The sequence below is a fragment of the Protopterus annectens genome, chromosome 8.part0 (assembly GCF_019279795.1).
Source record: "Protopterus annectens isolate FY-2018-M chromosome 8.part0, PAN1.0, whole genome shotgun sequence".
NCBI lineage: Eukaryota > Metazoa > Chordata > Ceratodontiformes > Protopteridae > Protopterus > Protopterus annectens.
Window position 1 is genome coordinate 213,299,513 of NC_056741.1, and position 17,705 is coordinate 213,317,217.

Genomic DNA, 17,705 nt, shown 5'->3' on the forward strand with positions numbered 1-17,705 from the left:
ATTCTCTTCCATTTTCTAAACTGCATTTTATGTAGTATCTAACACTACTGCTGATTATTTTGTCTTCTATGTAGGTGTCTGACATTAAAGTGAAACTTGGCTACCCAGAAGACATCATGAACTCAGACCAGATTGACCAGGAGTATGCAGATGTGAGTTGATGCCTGCATATTGTTCTAACTTCTTTATTAATCACAACTTTTTTCTTTCAAGGAATAAATAATTTGTCTCTCTCTGTTTACTGTTATTTACACTGTTCCACCTTGGATGGGAATGCCCATCCCTTCCCTGCCACTCTCTCAGTCATCCAAGCTACTAATTGAACTTGGGTTCGCTGGGCATTATTCAGGGCTTTATTCCTCTATGCCACCAGAGCAGCAGATTGGCTATAGCATTAAGCAAAATAGGGAGACAAGCACAGAGACACAGGGAAAAGTTGATTCAGAAACACCAACAGCATAGTTAGACACTAGACGGAATGATGTAGTGTGTGTGTGTGTGTGTGTGTGTGTGTGTGTGTGTGTGTGTGTGTGTGTGTGTGTGTGTGTGTAGTATGCATTGTAATACATAATGTTAAGTTGTCTCTCTCGCCTTCATTCTTACTGGTTGGGTTTGGAGCAGACCTTCAGCTCCGACTCCGCAATTTTCTAAAGCTCAAGAGCTACTTACTGACTCGAGGCTTCCCTATATCCCACAATGTCTGCCGCTAGCCCCCCAGATCTTGTTTGCCGCTTCAGCTACGAGGTTGCACTTTACTGGCTCAGGTCGTATTCATCTTTTGTAATATTAGTAGTTAAACTTTTAGTGTATATTTTTCAAGTTTTTTTTGTAAAATCAGAGTAGCACTGTAGATTAGTCTTAGTTTTCCCTGTGTTTTTCTACCCTTAGGAAACTCATTTTTACTTAGAGAGTTTCTCCCCTCCCCCCTATCTCCCTAAGTAGGCCGTTTAAGTTAGAGGCTATCCAATTCCCTTTTAAATTGTTCCAGTAGGAAGTAGTGTTTAGCCTTTGTAGTCTAAGTCATAGTCTCTTAGTTTTGTTAGTATTGTTTCCTTTAAATTTTTTGTGTGAAGGTGTGGGACTAGTGTGTGTTTGTGTGTGTGTGTGTGTGTGTGTGTGTGTGTGTGTGTGTGTGTGTGTGTGTGTGTGTGTGTGTGTGTGTGTTTTTTTTGCACTAGTCTAACATTTATCCATCGGTATTCCTTTTTTCTTTAACATGTCAAAGGATACCAAGGTATCAGGGTTCAAGAAGTGTGACTCGTGCTGTCAGAAAATGTCTCTGACAGACGGTCACACTTCTTGTGTTTATTGTTTGGGTGCCCTACACCTGCAGGTCTCTTGCTTGGTATGTCATGCCTTTAGTCCAAGAGTCCTGCAGGAGCTTAGGAACAAGTTAATTCTCAGGGGGTTACTAAAACCCGAGGGGTCTCCGGCGAAGTCTCAGCCTGCGAAAACCCCTAAGCCCACCAAGCCATCAGCTCCCAGTACGGAGCAGTCGCCAGGTGAAGTGTCTGCTTCAATTTCGGTTCCGTCCGGAACCGAAGTATCTAAATCTCTCTCTCGGCTCCGACCTTGGCGTCGGAGCCATCAGGGAGCCGTAAGCGATCCAGGTCGCCATTCCTAAAGTCGATTCGCTCGGCTCCGGGATCACCTTTGCTACAGTCTGAAAGGAGCCATCGGTCCCACTCTTCTCGGTCCTCGAGGCTATCTGATCATGACTTGGAGAGAGTGGTTAGTAGACTCCTCAAATCGCAGGCCCTGGCTAAAATGTTAACTAGCCCTCCTCATCAGGCTGTGGCTGTTCCTGTTTCTGAAGTAGTTCCTCCTCCGACTCCTCCTGTCAGTTCGGGGCCGGAGCTTGTTTGGGCTCGGATCCTGGAAACGTCATTGCCGATGCTTCCCCTTTCGGCTCCTTCGTCAGCTTCGATTTCTTTAATGGTTCCGTCCTTGGAGGGATCTGGGCATCGAGACTCCCTCGTCGGCTTGAGCGGGCGAGTGGCATCAGACCCTTGTCTGACCCCGTTCTCCCTCTTGGAGCCTCGGCACAGGTAAGCTCGGCTCCTACATCGGCCTCGGAGCCGTCCCTTTCGGTGCTGGAGAGGATTCCTGTCTCTTCGGAGTGGGGGCCCTTTTCTCTGCCAGACAGGGGCGCCTTCGAGGTCATGAGTAGCATGCTGACTTCTGAGTCTGCACCTCGATCAGTCCCTTCAGCTCTTCCCCCCAGGGTGCCTGCTTCGGTCTCTGCCCCTCCTCCAGACCCCAAGCGAGGGGATCAAATGCTCCAGGTCACACTGGGTGTATCTTCCTCTTCCGTGGCCTCCCCTGAGATTTCAGAGGAACCCCCTCGAAAGAGGAAATGTAAGAGGAAACATGTTAACTCCCCAGAGTCTGTCATGTCAGATACTGACTTGGAGGATTCGGAAGGGTCCCCAAGATCCCCCTCTGAAGATGTCTCTTTCTCAGACATCCTTGAGATCCTTAAGCAGAGGGGGAACTGGTCTGCCCTTAACCCTTCTGAGGACGAGTCGGTATACTTGGATGCGGCCCCTCCACCTCCTGGGTGTCTCCACCTTTCGATCCATTAATGGAAGTGGTGGGTCAAAAGGCGTGGTCAGCTCCGGACACACTGGAACCAACTCCCCGCAGGCCCACTAAGTTTATTACGGCCCCTCAAGATAAACAGTTTTTGACAAAGGTTGTCCCCGTTGATGCCATGGTGGTAGCAGCTGCCACGAAAAAGGAGTTGGCTGACACTTCTGTACCTGTCCATCCCCCTAATAAAGAGTCTAGGACGATGGATAGATACGGGAAGTGGATGTTTTCCTCAGCGACCTTCTCCATGTGGTCGCTGAATTATTTGTGCCACTTCATCTGTCTTCAGAGGGATTTCCTCAAGGAGCTAGGAGATACCCTGCAAGATCCATAAGCTGCGGGGGCTCAAGACAAGATAAACACCAAGCTGGCAACTCTTAATTCTATCGTTAACTCCTCCATGCAGCTCATTTTGTATGCGGCTGATGGAGCGAGTAGAGCCGCAGGCACAGGCATGGCTTTGAGAAGACATGCCTGGATGCGGTTATGTAACTTCGCTGATCCCTTCAAGGCATCTTTCACCAACACCCCTTTTGATGGTTTGGCTCTGTTTGGACCTCAGGTGAAAGATAAACTTACCAGGTGTGAGCAGGAAGGCAAGACTTTCTGCCATGGGAGTCCGTTTCTCCACTCCCTCTAGACCATACCCTAAGGGTCAGAAGAGTGGAAAGATGTGGTTCCGGAAACCCCAGGGAGCTGTGCTGGCACACGTGGTGAGTTTCGCTCCAGAGGTAGAGGAGGGAGCAACAATCGACGCTGCCCGCGGGGCAGAGGGCGTCCGCAGAATCAGGGCAGCAGAGAATCTTTCTCTGACAAGTCCTTCCAGCACCCCTGAGGGGCTGCCCGGCTGTCCGTCTTCGGAGGCAGTTCGGGAAAGGATATCTCTGTACCCAGACACCTGGCGTCTCATCACTCGAGACAGATGGGTACAGTCTCTCATATCCGGAGGTTACAAAATACCGTTTGTCCACACCCCCTTAAAATCAAACAACCTCATCCCAGATGTTCCACCCAGTCTAAGGGAACAGACAGTACAAGAAATTTGAAGACTGCTAAAAAAAAAAACGGGCCATCCAACAAGTCCCAGCAGACCAGCAAGGATCCGGAATTTACACAAAGTTCTTTTTGGTACCAAAAAAGACAGGGGACTAGAGACCCATTTTGGATCTCAGCAGACTAAACAAGTCTGTTCAAAGAACGAAGTTCTGGATGGTCACGCTTCAGTCCATTCTACCCTTTTTGGGTCAGGACAATTGGATGCACTCCATAGATCTTCAGGTTGCGTACTACCACATCAAAATGGACAGGCGTTCCAGAAGGTTTCGCCGCTTCCGGCTGGGAGCCAGTCATTACCAGTTCAGAGCCCTGCCCTTTGGTCTCACCACAGCCCCCAGGGTGTTCACCAAATGCATGGCAGTGGTTACCGCTCACCTGAGACAGCAAGGATTCCAGGTGTTTCCATATCTAGACGACTGGCTCCTTACTGCTACCACCAGACATTAATTGCTGAGAGCCAGGGATTATACCATCCAAACATGCTCCATCCTAGGTATCTCAATAAATTTTGAAAAGTCTGCATTGTCACCTTGTCAGTCTTTAACCTTTATAGGCACAAGATTAAATATGAAAGATCTGTCCGCAAGACTAATAGTAGACAGAGTGGCAGACATTCATCGACATGTACAGGTATTATTAGGATGCAGAAAGATTCAGGCCAGATTCATCCTAAAAACCTTGGTTCTCATGGCAGCAGCGATCTTATTAGTTCCCCTGGCTCGTTTTCACATGAGGATTCTCCAGTGGAAGCTTTTCACCCAATGGTCCTTTCAACAACTTCCTTTGTCTCACAAAATAATAATCACACAGTCATGCAAAGACCAATTGACTTGGTGGATGCTCTCTCAATTAGTACCCCAGAGCAGACCATTTGTCCTTCCTCCTCCAGTTGTCACGGTGACCATGGATGCCTCCCTGATCGGGTGGGGGTGGGGCGTTTTCAGGGCAGGACTGTCCAGGGCACCTGGCAACCCCACGAGTACCACTTGCACATAAACGTCTTGGAGATGAGGGTGGTGCTTTTAGCGTTGCAAGCTCTTCAGAACTGTCTACCCACTGGGACCATTGCAATTCAGACAGACAATATGTCTGTAGTGTGGTACATCAACAAGCAGGGCGGAACCAAGTCATATCCCTTATGTCGAGAAGCACTCAGACTATGGCAGTGGGCGATCTCCTCTCAACGGTTTCTGACAGCAATGCACATCCCTGGGAAGTCCAGTGTCATAGCGGACAGACTAAGCAGAGCTATTCTCATGCCTCACGAGTGGTCTCTCAACCGGACAGTAGCGGGCAAAATCTTCCGCAAATGGGGTCAGCCTTGCTGCAACCTTTTCGCAACTCCTCTCAACAGCAAGTGCAACAGTTTCTTCACTCTCTTCCTGGACACTCCCCCAGAGATGCTCTAGTTCACGATTGGCCCCAGGGACTACTGTATGCATTCCCACCCTTTCCATTAATTCCCAAACTAATTCAGAAAGCTACCATGCTGGGTTGCAGGATGATCCTCATTGACCCCTACTGGCCTCGACAAATCTGGTTCCCATTCCTGCATCGTCACCTTCTAGAGCAGCCTTGGAATCTGGACCCATTTCCGGACCTCCTGATTTATCAGTCGGGCAGGCTGCATCAATCTCCACTTCCAACCTTAGCCAGGCTTCCCAGTATTTCCAATTCAGTGCATGAGATTATCCTTTCTTCGCACAAACCTATAGCCAGGAAGACTTATGCTAGTAAGTGGAAACGTTTCTCTTTCTGGGCAGAGGCTAGAAATATAGATCCCTTCATGGCCCCTGTCCATAACGTTCTGGACATTTTAGCAGAACTTTTTCAAGCAGGCTCCTCTTTGGCCATCATTAGAGTTCAATTAGCGGCAATCTCTAATTTTCATATGGGCCTGTCAGAAATCAACATCATGTCCCATAATCTTTGCAAAGCCTTTCTGAAAGGAACAATCTTGCTCAGACCTCCAGAGAGAGATCCCCCACATCCGTGGGACTTAAATTTGATCCTAGCTTCCTTGATACTGCCTCCCTTTGAACCGGCAGCTTCCTGTTCCTTGAAATTGCTTACTTGGAAAACCCTCTTTTTGGTGGCCATTACTTCAGCGAGGAGAGTTTCTGAACTTTAAGCCCTTTATGTTCGTCCTCATTACCTAGTTTTCCATAAGGACAGAGTTTCACTCAGGACTAATCCTTCGTTCCTTCCTAAGGACCCCTCCGAAAATAATTTGAATCAATCCATCGATCTGCCAGTCTTTTTTCCAAATTATTCCAACAAAGCTGAACACAAATTACACCAGTTGGACGTTCATAAGCAATTACGTTTCTATTTGCATAGGACTGAGCAAATAAGGAAATCAGACCAACTCTTCCTCTCCTATGCGGAGGGTAAGCAGGGTCGACCAGTGCCTAAAGTAACCTTATCCAGGTGGTTGTCCTCTATTATTACCCTTGTTTATCAGTTGAGGAATAAAGAACTCCCTGCTAAAACTAAAGGCCACTCTACTAGGGCTTTAGCTACATTGGTAGCTTTTCAATCAAGACTACCTATGGAAGCCGTTTGTGCAGTGGCCACATGGGCCATCCCTCATACCTTCATTTCACATTATAAATTGGATCTGGCCTCTAGGAGCAGAGCTGATTTTGGTTCCACTGTGCTCAAGAGTCTGTTCCGATGAGCCACCCAGGACTAAGGTGCTAGGGACGCTGTCCCAACCAGCAAGAATGAAGGCGAGAGAGACAACTTAACATTAAGAAGTTATGTACCTACCATAACGTTCCATGTTAGTTGTCTTCTTCTCACCTTCTTTCTTGCGTCCCACCCTCCATCCCCCTAGCCTAGATGGACCGAGAAGAGTCCTCCTACGAGTCTTGTCACTGGCTGAGTCTTTACCGATTTATGTCCTCTACCTTCTTCTTCAGTCCTGTAGCTGAAGTCTTGCTATTGGAACAGTTGTCCTCTTGTATTATTATGGTGCTAGGTCTTCCAAACAAGGTCTGGGGGGCTAGAGCCAGGCATTGTGGGATATAGGGAGGTCTCTAGCCAGTGAGTAGCTCTCGAGCTTTAGAAAATGGCCGAGTCAAAGCCTAAGGTCGGCTCCGAACCCAACCAGCAAGAAAGAAGGTGAGAAGAAGCCAACTAACATGGAACGTTATGGTAGGTACATAAATGAGGGACTACTTGGACATGAGCCTCGTTATGTAGGCAGATGATTACAAGAAACATCATCTATACAATGTTAACAATGGCAGCAGCTTTAACTAAACAGCTGGTGTGCACTTCATTTCTATTGTTAATGGCTATCATTTGGGTACGGAGACCATACTGGAGTTGGGAGACACATGTCACGTACAAATATAGTTAAAGAATATGCATGGACTTTTCATACTGAAGGAACAACCTGACCATTAAAGGGCTACTGCCTCTGGATTCTGAGGATGAAAAGCCCAGGAAAAATAAAGATAGATGGAGGTTTAAATATTAGGAGAAGTAAGGAGATCCTCAAAACAGAAAGACTGATTGCAGTACGGCTTCATTGGTTCCAAAGATCTCTTGGACTGAGTTGGCTCCAGCATTGATGCCAACTCTTCCTCTGTGGCTCTGTCTACCTCAGAGCTAATAATAATTTCTGACAGGTGTGATACCCCTGCACTGGCCCAGTAATCAATGAGCCTCAATCCTCACCACTAACACCAGTGAAGGACATGCACATTGGGAGGATGACAAGTACACACACAGTAAAGTACAATTTCCCTTAAGAGCATACAGAGATCACAGTCAGTCTGCGGCTTGTTTCTCCCTCTTTCTCTAGATCCCCAATAAGACTCCCCACTGGCACAGCTATAGGGTTAAGATCTCAGCCGAGTGGTCAAGCCAAAACTTCCAGCCCCCTCTCTGTCCAACCAGTGCTTCGTGTCCCTGACCAGGTAGCTGACACACACACACACACACACACACACACACACACACACACACACACACACACTTTGAGATTTGATTTATATACAAACAGACAGACAATCCTGGGGAAGGCTGGCACAGGTTTGCTAGTTATGCCCCCTTCTGCCCAGACTATAAGGTAGATATCACTGCCACCAACCACCCTTACTTATCAGCTACTATAAGGCCTTTCCCAAAGGGTGACCAATTCTGCTGTGTAATGTTACTATTATCCATATGTTAAGTGTGACCAACAGCAAGGCTATTTAAGAGTGGCCTGTACAGTGTCACCAGATACATATACAAGTACTCTAAGAGCTTAAATATCTCTAAACAAACCAGCCACAATTATAAAGTTTAAATATAGTTAATAATAAATAATAAAAAAACAAGACAATACTCAATAACTCAACACAGTAACAACAAAGTTCAGAATCAGAGGAAACACTTTAAAACAACATTGCAGGACAGTCTCAAATAAATACAGAAAACGTCTAAACTAACCTTTACTGTATTCCTATCTATAGCTAAGAGATACTATGACCTAGATGACTTACTTACAGAGCCAGACAAGTGCTGATGAGAAAAAGTTTCTAGGTTCAAAGAGAAATGCAAAATGCACAGACTCACTCTCTGAGATAATTCTTAAATTACTATCAAACATTTCTGCTTGGGTATCTCAGATTACATCATTGTTTGTCACCTCTGTATCAAAAATACTTATCTCTCAGAAGCTTGCCTGGAACTGGAAGTTGTAAAACAGTTACACACTTTTACCTTTTAAACCTGTAATTATTTCTCTTTCCAAGCAACAGTAAGAATTTCCTAGCTGAGATAAATACCATCGTAAACAATTTGCTTATTTTCTTAGAGATTGCAAGTTAACTCGGTTTTTTTCCAGTAGGATACACTGTGGTTACATTCTTGAATCTCAGCACAGAACATACAGATGTAATGTGATCCTATCTCGCCTACATTCATAACTGATGGGCTCGGAGCCGAGAATCGGCTCCGACTCGGCCGATACACTAGCACAAAGTCTCTCATTGGCTGGGCCAACCCCCTTATCCCAGGATGCACCAAGCCCAAACCCCCAGATCTCATTTGCCGCTCCTAGAGTAACGACGTGGTCTCGACTTGGCTGTGGCTAAGTACCCTTCTTTTTTGGCCTTTTGGTCGCTTTTTGGCAGTTAGCTTTAGAATTTATACTCAAACCGCTATTTTAATAGCTAGCTGGTTGTTAGTTCAATTGTGATTGACTTTGTTTGTCTTTTTGAATTGTTGTGGTAATCCCTTATGTTTGGCGGGCTAGGCCCGTTTGAATTAGAGGGCCTTTGCCCTATCTCTTGTAGAGCGTTTAAGTTAGAGCTCTTCCCCCCCTTCCCTCCTTGTGTGTTGAGTGTGTTACAGTAAGTATGTCTGGCAAAGAAAAGGAACATAAGCCATCGGGCTTTAAAAAATGTTCGAAATGCAATTATAAGATGTCGTTGACAGATGGCCATGCCATCTGTGTTTATTGTTTAGGGGCTAAACACTTGCAAGAGTCTTGCAGTGTTTGCCATGCTTTCTCCTCTCGTGTCCTTCACGAGAGGAGAAATAAGCTTATTCTGAAGGGTCTCATCAAGCCAGCCTTCGAGGAAGCTTTGGCTTCTTTTCCCTCTTCGAAATCGAGGCAAAAGAAGTCTTCGGCTCTGACAAGTCCGTCGGAGCCGCCTGCAAAAAGGGCTAAATCTGTGTCCCCTTCCTCGGCTCCACTGGCCTCGGAGCCGAAGGATAGAGGATCTAATGCTGGGTCTCCCTCCTCGGCTCCACTGTTTCTGGAGCCTCAGGATGAGAGATCAGGTACTCTGTCCCCTTCCTCGGCTCCACTGATTTCGGAGCCGCAGGATAGAGGGTCTAAATTCGGGGTCTCCTTCGTCGGCTACATTGGTCTCGGAGCCGCTGGAGAGTGTTTCTGCTCTGGGGTCGGTTTTGTTGGCTCCTGAACCGTCGGCGCCGAAAGGGGTCTCGGTTCTGGTCGAGTCTGCTTCGGCCCTGATCCTTTTGGAGCCAGTTTGGAGCCGGCCTCCTAGCCTTGTTTCGGAGCCGATAGGAAAAGTCTCTTGGCCCCCTTCTGTTTCCCCCAGGTCCTCCAGGCTTTCAGACTCGGATGTAGATAGGGTGGTCCAGAGGCTCCTCCAGTCACCTGTCTTATCCAAATTATTTTCGGCTCTGGCCCAGTCGGCCCCGGAGCCAGCCCCTTCGATACCGTTTCTTCCTCCTCCGACAACCTTGGTGTCGGAGTTCGTAGAGTCGGGTGAAGTCCTTGAGTCGGTCCTGAGACTCACTGCTAATTTGTTGGCACCGTCTTCAGCTCCAACCCTTTCTGTGCCTTCCAGAGGTTTCGGTTCTTAGGTGTACTCAGCCGGGCCCGAGGGGGATTCGTCGGGGCTTCTGGTTTCGGCCCCGAGTCTCCCTCTTTGCGCCTTGGCTAGGGGAACCCCAACACCATTAATGGTCTTGGGGACGGGCCTCTCCTCAGATTCTGGTGGGCCCGCCTTCAAGGCTATGAGGAGCGTGCTGGCCAAGTCTCTAGTGACTTCACCTGAATCTGCGACTCCTTCCCTAGACACGGCGACTAGAGCTTCTGGTGCCCCCCTGTCTTTGGACAGCGCAGCTCCTAGGCCTGAGGATTCCTCCTTGTGTGGTCACCTGTTTTCCGAGGAGCCTTCAGAGTTCATGCCTGAGGAGCCCCCCAGGAAAAAAATTGTGCAAGAGGAAGCACATAGACTCCCCAGATGAGTCTGTCACCTCGGACACCGACCTCGATGATGCGGAGGGGTCCCCTAAGTCATCCTCTGATGATGTCTCGTTCTCCAATATCCTGGAGATCTTGAGACAGAGGGGCGACTGGCCATCCAAAACCCCTTCTGCGGAGGAGTCGGTCTTCCTCAAGGCCTTCGGAGCCCAACCGTCTGCCTCCTGGGTGTCTCCACCCTTCGATGAGTTACTGGACCTTATTTGTCGAAGGGTGTGGGAACACCCTGATTCTGTGGAGCCAGTTCCTTCTCGCCCCAACAAGTTTTTATCCGCACCCCCTGTGAAAGGAGTTTCTAACCAAGGGAGTTCCAGTTGATGCTATGGTGGTGGCGTCTGCCACCCAGCAAGATGTGGCAGAGGCATCTACTTCTATACATCCTCCTAACGAGGAGTCCAGGAGCATGGATAGGTATGGGAAGCATACCCTGATGTCAGCAACCTTTACCCTGCGGTCGCTGAATTATTTGTCACTTTACGAGGCTCCAAAGGGATCTCATAAAGGAGTTGGGAGATACCCTGTCGGGTAACGTGCCTGAGGCGTTGACGCAGTCTGTCAATGCCCAGCTGTCTACCCTTTCGTCCATTGTTAACTCGTCCATGAAGCTCATATCGTATACAGCCGAAGGGGCGGGTAGGGCAGCGAGTTTGGGCGTAGCCCTTAGGAGGCAAGCCTGGATGCACTTGTGTCACTTTGCGGAGGCGTTCAAGTCTTCCTTCACCGACGCTCCATTCGATGGGTCCTCTCTCTTTGGACCCAAGGTGAAAGACACACTCACTAGATGTGAGCAGGAGGGTAAGACTTTGTCTGCCGTTGGGGCCCATTTTTCGCTTCCCTCAAGACCTTATCCCAAGGCTCAGAGGGGAGGAAAGATGTGGTTCAGAAAGTCCCAAAAGTCTTTCCTTGCCCATCAGAGTGACCCCCCCCGAGGCAGAGGGGGGGGATTATTCTGGAAGACGTCGCCCCAGAGGCAGCGGAGGCCCCCGCAACTCAGGAGACCGCGAATCCTTTTGTGGTTCCTCCTTCCAGCGTCCCTGAGGGACTGCCCGACTGTGCGTCTCCAGAGCCAGTCGGGGGTCGATTCTCAACGCATCCAAGAGCCTGGGGTTCCATCACTTAGGATCAGTGGGTGCTTCGTATCATCGCCGGAGGTTACACCATTCCCTTTATCCGCCCCCCTCCACCGTCAAGGAAAATCCCGGACGTGCCACCCAGTCAATGGGATCAAGCAGCTATAGAGGTCACAAAGCTGCACGGAAAGGGAGTCATCCAGCCAGTCCCCGCAGACCAGACCGGATTAAGAGCTTACTCAAAGTTATTTTTGGTGCCGAAAAGAACAGGCGACTTGAGACCCATTCTGGACCTCAGCCACCTAAACCGCTTCGTAAATAAGTCCAAGTTCCGGATGGTCACGTTGCAATCCATTTTTCCATTGCTGGGTAAAGGAGTATGGATGTGCTTCATCGATCTCAAGGACGCCTATTATCACATCAAGATAAACAGGGCATCCAGGATACATTTACGCTTCCACCTAGGAACCAGTCACTTCCAGTTCCGAGCCCTGCCCTTTGGTCTCACCACAGCCCCTAGGGTGTTTACCAAATGTCTGGCAGTGGTGACAGCTCTCCTGAGATGTCTGGGATTCCAGATGTTTCCGTATCTAGACGACTGGCTCCTCACCGCCCCCACCAGGCATTTTCTTATTCAAGCTGTGAGTGCTACCATTGAGTTGGGACATCTATTAGGAATTACATTCAACTGGGAAAAGTCTGTATTGCTGCCATCACAGCGTGTTGCCTTTATAGGCGCAGAGCCAGACTCTCTCGAGATGCGAGCATTCCTTCCAACAGAGAGGATAAAGATACTACAGGACCAAGTCCTAGCCTTACTACCCTGAAGCAAAGCCCCAGCCAGGATGGTCCTTCAGCTTTTGGGGTCGATGGTGGCCGCCGTTCTTCTGGACCCTCTGGCAAGATTGCACATGCGAATTCTCCAATGGCTCCTGTCGACCCAGTGATCATACCAAGATCTGCCCTTGTCCTACCCAATTCTCATCACGGAAACCTGCCGGCGAGATCTTCGTTGGTGGCTCCTCTCCTCCAACCTGAACCAGGGGTGACTCTTCTGCCCCCCCCTCCCCCATTGCCACAGTGACCACGAACGCCTCCCAGATAGGGTGAGGGGGCATTATCTGGACAGGACGGTTCAAGGCACGTGGCAGGATCACGAAACCCACTTACATATCAATGTCCTGGAAATGAGGGCAGTGCTTCTAGCGTTGCAGGCACTTCACAGCTCTCTTCCCAAGGGTACCATCGCAATCTTCTCAGACAATATGGCAGTAGTATGGTACCTGAAAAAGCAGGGAGGAACCAGGTCTTATCCTGTTTGCAGAGAAGCCATGAGAGTTTGGAACTGGGCGATCGCTTCCCAGAGATTTCTAGTGGCAATGCACATTCTGGGGAAGTCCAAATTCTGATGCCTCATGAGTGGTCCCTGAACGACTGAGTAGCGGCTCGGATCTTCTCCAAGTGGGGGTTTCCCTGTTACGACCTTTTCACCAGCCCCTGGAACGTGAAGTGCAGCAATTTCTTCTCCCTGATTCCCCCCCAGGGGGAGTCACCCAGGGACGCTCTAGTCCACAATTGGCCCTCCGGTCTGCTCTACGCCTTCCCTCCGGTCCCACTACTGCCAAAGGTGATTCAGAAGGCAATCTGCTTGGGAAGCAGCATGATTTTGATCGCACCACACTGGTCCCACCAAGTTTGGTTTCCTTTCCTTTGGAAGTATGCAGTGAAGGATCCTTGGATTCTGGACCCAGTTCCAGACCTCCTGACTCTTCAGTCAGGTCAGGCCCATCCATCACTGTGAACTCTCAAACTAACGGCTTGGCTGCTCCACTTCCGACCTACAGCATATCCTTTCACCTGAGGTGGTCCGGATTCTGTCATCTTCTCACAGAGCTTCCACTAAGGAGATATATTCTAATAAATGGAAAAGGTTTGCCATTTGGGCCCAGCGGCACAACCTTGACCCTCTGACAGCCCCGGTGTCCGCAGTATTAGTTTTTTTGGCAACTCTTTTTACAGAGGGTTCCGCTGTCTCCACGCTTAAAGTCCAATTGGCAGCGATTTCTAATTATCATGTTGCCTTTGAGCCTTCACTCATGAGTCATAAGTTGTGTAAGGCCTTTCTTAAGGGAGCTTGGTTGCTTCGCCCCCCAGTGTTGCAACCTGTTTTTCCATGGGATTTGAATGTAGGTTTAGGAGCCTTGACGTTTCATCCCTTCGAGCCGGCGGCCACTTGTGAGCAAAAGTTCTTATCTTGGAAGACTGACTTCTTGGTAGCTATTACTTCAGCCAGAAGAGTTTTGGAGCTTCAAGCCCTCTCTGTTAAGCCCTCTTATCTTGTCTTTCACAAGGATAGAGCATCTCTAAGACTAAACCCGTCATTTCTTCCAAAGGTTTCTTCTGCTCTTTCTCTGCAGCAATCTATAGAGCTACCAGTTTTCTTTCCAAAATTTTCCAACAAGGCAGAATACAGACTTCATCAGTTGGATGTGCATAGACAACTGAGGTTTTACTTGGATAGGACACAGCAGCAGAGGAAATCAGACCAGTTGTTTGTGGCCTTTGCAGATAACAGGATTGGCAAAGCAGTAACTAAGACCACTATTGCTAGGTGGATTAGGGATTGTGTTTCATTTATTTATGCATTAACAGGAAGGGACCTTCCATTTCCAGTTAGAGCGCATTCTACTAGGGCTATGGCAACTTCAGTGGCCTTCGACGCCAGACTGTCGGTGGATGAGATATGTGCAGCGGCCACTTGGGCTTCTCCACATACTTTTATTTCTCATTACAAACTGGACGTGGCCTCTAGAGGTTGGGCGTCCTTTGGTTCCACAGTGCTCAGGAGTGTTTTCCAGTGAGCCTCCCAGGATCTAGGTGCTAGGGACGCTGTCCCATCAGTTATGAATGTAGGCGTGATAGGATCGCATTACATCTTTTAGTTATGTACTTACCATAACGATAGACGAATGTGATCCATCTCGCCCACATTCTTACGTACCCGCCCTCCTTCCCCCTACCTGTTGGATCTGGAGGACATACTATTGTACAGTCGGAGTGGCACATGTGAGTGAGTTGTTGTGGGGCAAACAAGATCTGGGGGTTTGGGCGTGGTGCATCCTGGGATAAGGGGGTTGGCCCAGCCAATGAGAGACTTTGTGCTAGTGTATCGGCCGAGTCGGAGCCGATTCTCGGCTCCGAGCCCATCAGTTATGAATGTAGTCAAGATGGATCACATACTTCTATCGTTATGGTAAGTACATTACTAAAAGTTCTCTTACATATAGTTTTCTTACATTTGTAAGACAAGCATTGAAATCATATTACTATTCACAAATGACATAGAATTATTTACAAAATTCTAGCTAGCTGGGCTGGCAGCCTTCACAAAAGGTTACATAAAAATAGTGAGTCGAACTTCTTTTGAGAGGGAGCTGTCTCATCCTCCATGTCAGCCTCCTTCTCTTGCTGCATACCACTCATTCTGTCCTTCAGGATTACATCCAGTATTGATTAAGATCACGCAATGTAGGCCTTTCTGAAGGCTCAGACTGAGATGGCCTGTCAAGGCTGGATTGGGCTGGCCTATCATCTCCAGTTTTTCTTCTTCCCCGGAAAGTGTTTTGGCACCAGTGGCTTTGGAGTCAACTCTTTCCCCAGGGTCTGTGTTCCTTGGGCTGATAGACACTTGTATTTCAGTCTCTAGGGTCTTAGGTTAGAGATAATCAACTCCATGGCCCTCTGAGCAGAGTAAGTCATGGTACTGATGCGTTGATGCTGGGTTGTCAGAACCATCATAAGATCTGTCCCCCATGGCTCCCTTCAAAGTATCAGAGACATCAACCTTTGAGGCTTGGGCACTGATCCCACCTCAAGGCCTTCCACTCTGTCAGCTTTGTGGTGCTTTCCTCAGTGCCACCCACTTTTTGGTTTGGAAGAGTGGGTCCAGCATTTGATGGATGTTCCTCAGAATTAGCCAGTGTGAGGACGTTACGGTATTGGGGGGGGGGATTATGGTTTCTCTAACGAGAAAAGATTCTGAGATTTCTTTGGTGTTGGTTCTTCCCCAGAACACCCACCCTTCTCTGCCTCAGCTCCCTATGCATCCCAAGGTCAGAGCTGAGGGACTCGCCTCAATAAAACTGCTGAGATGCAGCATGAGTCTTCTGAGGACATGCAAGAGGAGGCACATTGACTCCTGTTTGGTGTCAGTCACTCACTTCAAACATGGGCTGAGATGATTAAAGGGCTTTCCACAGTCCCCTCCTGAAAAGACAGCCTTTGTTGAATCTTGGCGTACAGATGAGGAGATCATTTCTAAGGGCTGTCACCTGTCCCCCTCTTCTTCTTGGGTGGTGCCTTCTGTAGACTTCCTTATTGACTTAAGTATCAGGAGGACAAGACAGGAGCCCTATACCTGTGAATAGAGTCCTCAAAAGTTTGGCAACATTCTTAAACCTCACAAATACAGACAGTTTCATGCCAAGGGTCATCTGGTGGAGCCTGTTATTTTGGCAGTGGCTATGAAGGAAGTGGTAACAGATGACACAGTTACTGTTAATCCACCCGTCAAGAAGTCTAAGGTCACAGACAGGTTGGGGAAATGGGTGTATGCTTCATAAATCTTCACCCTTAGGGCTGTGAAATATGCCACCCATCTAAATCATTTCCAAAGGAATCTAGTGGAGGAAGCATTAGTCTGTTTGAAGACCCCCCCCCCAAGTCTCTAGGAAATAAGACCACATTGGGCACAATGTTTAATATTACCAACGTCTTCTTGTGGCTCATGTGTAAAGCAGCCAATGGAGAGGCACATCTGGCAGGTGCATGCATAACAATGTGGCAGGTGCATGCATAACAATGTGGCACCATGCCTGGCTTACATTTGCAACTTCGCAGATAACTTTAAAGTATCCTTTATGAATTCTCCTTATGATGGATCATCCTTGTTTGGTTGTTATGTTAAAAACAAAATGGAGACTCATGAACTGTATGGAAAGACACTTTCTGCTGTGGGAATCAAGTTTGAGTCCCCTCAACAATTGTATTTTGGGAATCAAAAGGGTCCAAACCCCTGTAGTTTAGAAAAACCTAGCATCATCCTTTTGACTCCACTTTTGTCCGGGGTAGTCTTTTCAATGGATGCAGACCCAGATGTTGGGATGATTCACAAAACCATGGATGTTGTAGGCCTTTCTCTGACAGACAACCTGACCATCCCTGAAGGACTATCTGACCGTTACACTCTGGAAGCAGTCAAGGATTGTTTGTCCCACTAATCACCTGCATCGATGGTCATAATTCAGGACTCTTGGAGATGAAGGATAATATCTATAGGCTGGCTATACAATTCCCTTTTCCGTTTACCACTCAAATCAGCCAGCTGCTATTAGATATGCCACCCCATCAACAAAAAGCAGTCAAAAAGGAGATTCTGTTTCTTCTAGAAAAAAAAAAAGCCATCCAAGACATCCCAGTAGATGAGATAGGGTCAGGATGTTATTCAAGATTCTTTGTAGTTCTGAATAATAACAAGGACCTCAGGCAAATTCTGGGACTCAGCCGGGTGATCACATTGTGAGCACTACAGGCAAACAGTTCTATGTTCTATATATAGATCCCAAGGATGCTCATCTTTACATTAATTGCCAAAGCCTCAGGAAGGTACACTTCCTCTTGGGAACAAGTCATTTTCAGTTTGGAGCCCTGTCATTCAGTCTCACCACAGAGTCCTGAGTATTCACCGTGAGATCATAACTGGGAATGTCCACGTAACCAACAATCCCTCCCCTCCTGCTTAGACAGACACCCAAACCACTAATCAAACCTTGGTCGACTATGCTGTAGTCAGGGCTTCATCCCTCCTCCCCGGCATTTTACATATCTTCATAAGCATGTTTGATTCAGGCTCTAGTCATTCCACCATTAAAGCAGAGTTAGATGCAGTCTCTAACTTTCATAGTAGATGTGATGCCAATTCCTTAGCTTCTCCCAGACAGTATAGAGCCTGTGTCAAAACAACCTTTCTTCTCCATCCTCTGGTCAGAGAACTGGTACCCCTGTAGGACCTTAATTTTGTACTTGAAATGGCATCTTCCACTACTTTGAAATTTCTTTCCAGGATGATATTATTTCTCTTGGCAATAACTTCAACCGGAAGGGCATCAGAATTACAGGCCCTGTCTTCTGCTTCTCCTTACTTGGTTTTCCAAAAGGACAGGGTTTCCCTATATACAAAGCTATCATTT

General features: G+C 47.9%; 1 protein-coding gene across 2 annotated transcripts in view; it reads left to right on the top strand.

Moving 5' to 3' along the window:
* LOC122808703 (endothelin-converting enzyme 1-like) overlaps positions 1-17,705 on the top strand; it is a 1,298,251-nt gene that overhangs the window by 583,965 nt on the left and 696,581 nt on the right. For both annotated transcript variants that reach the window (XM_044079690.1, XM_044079691.1), the window contains one exon: positions 75-152. In XM_044079690.1, coding sequence (XP_043935625.1) covers positions 75-152 — 78 coding nt within the window. The remainder of the gene's footprint in view (positions 1-74; positions 153-17,705) is intronic.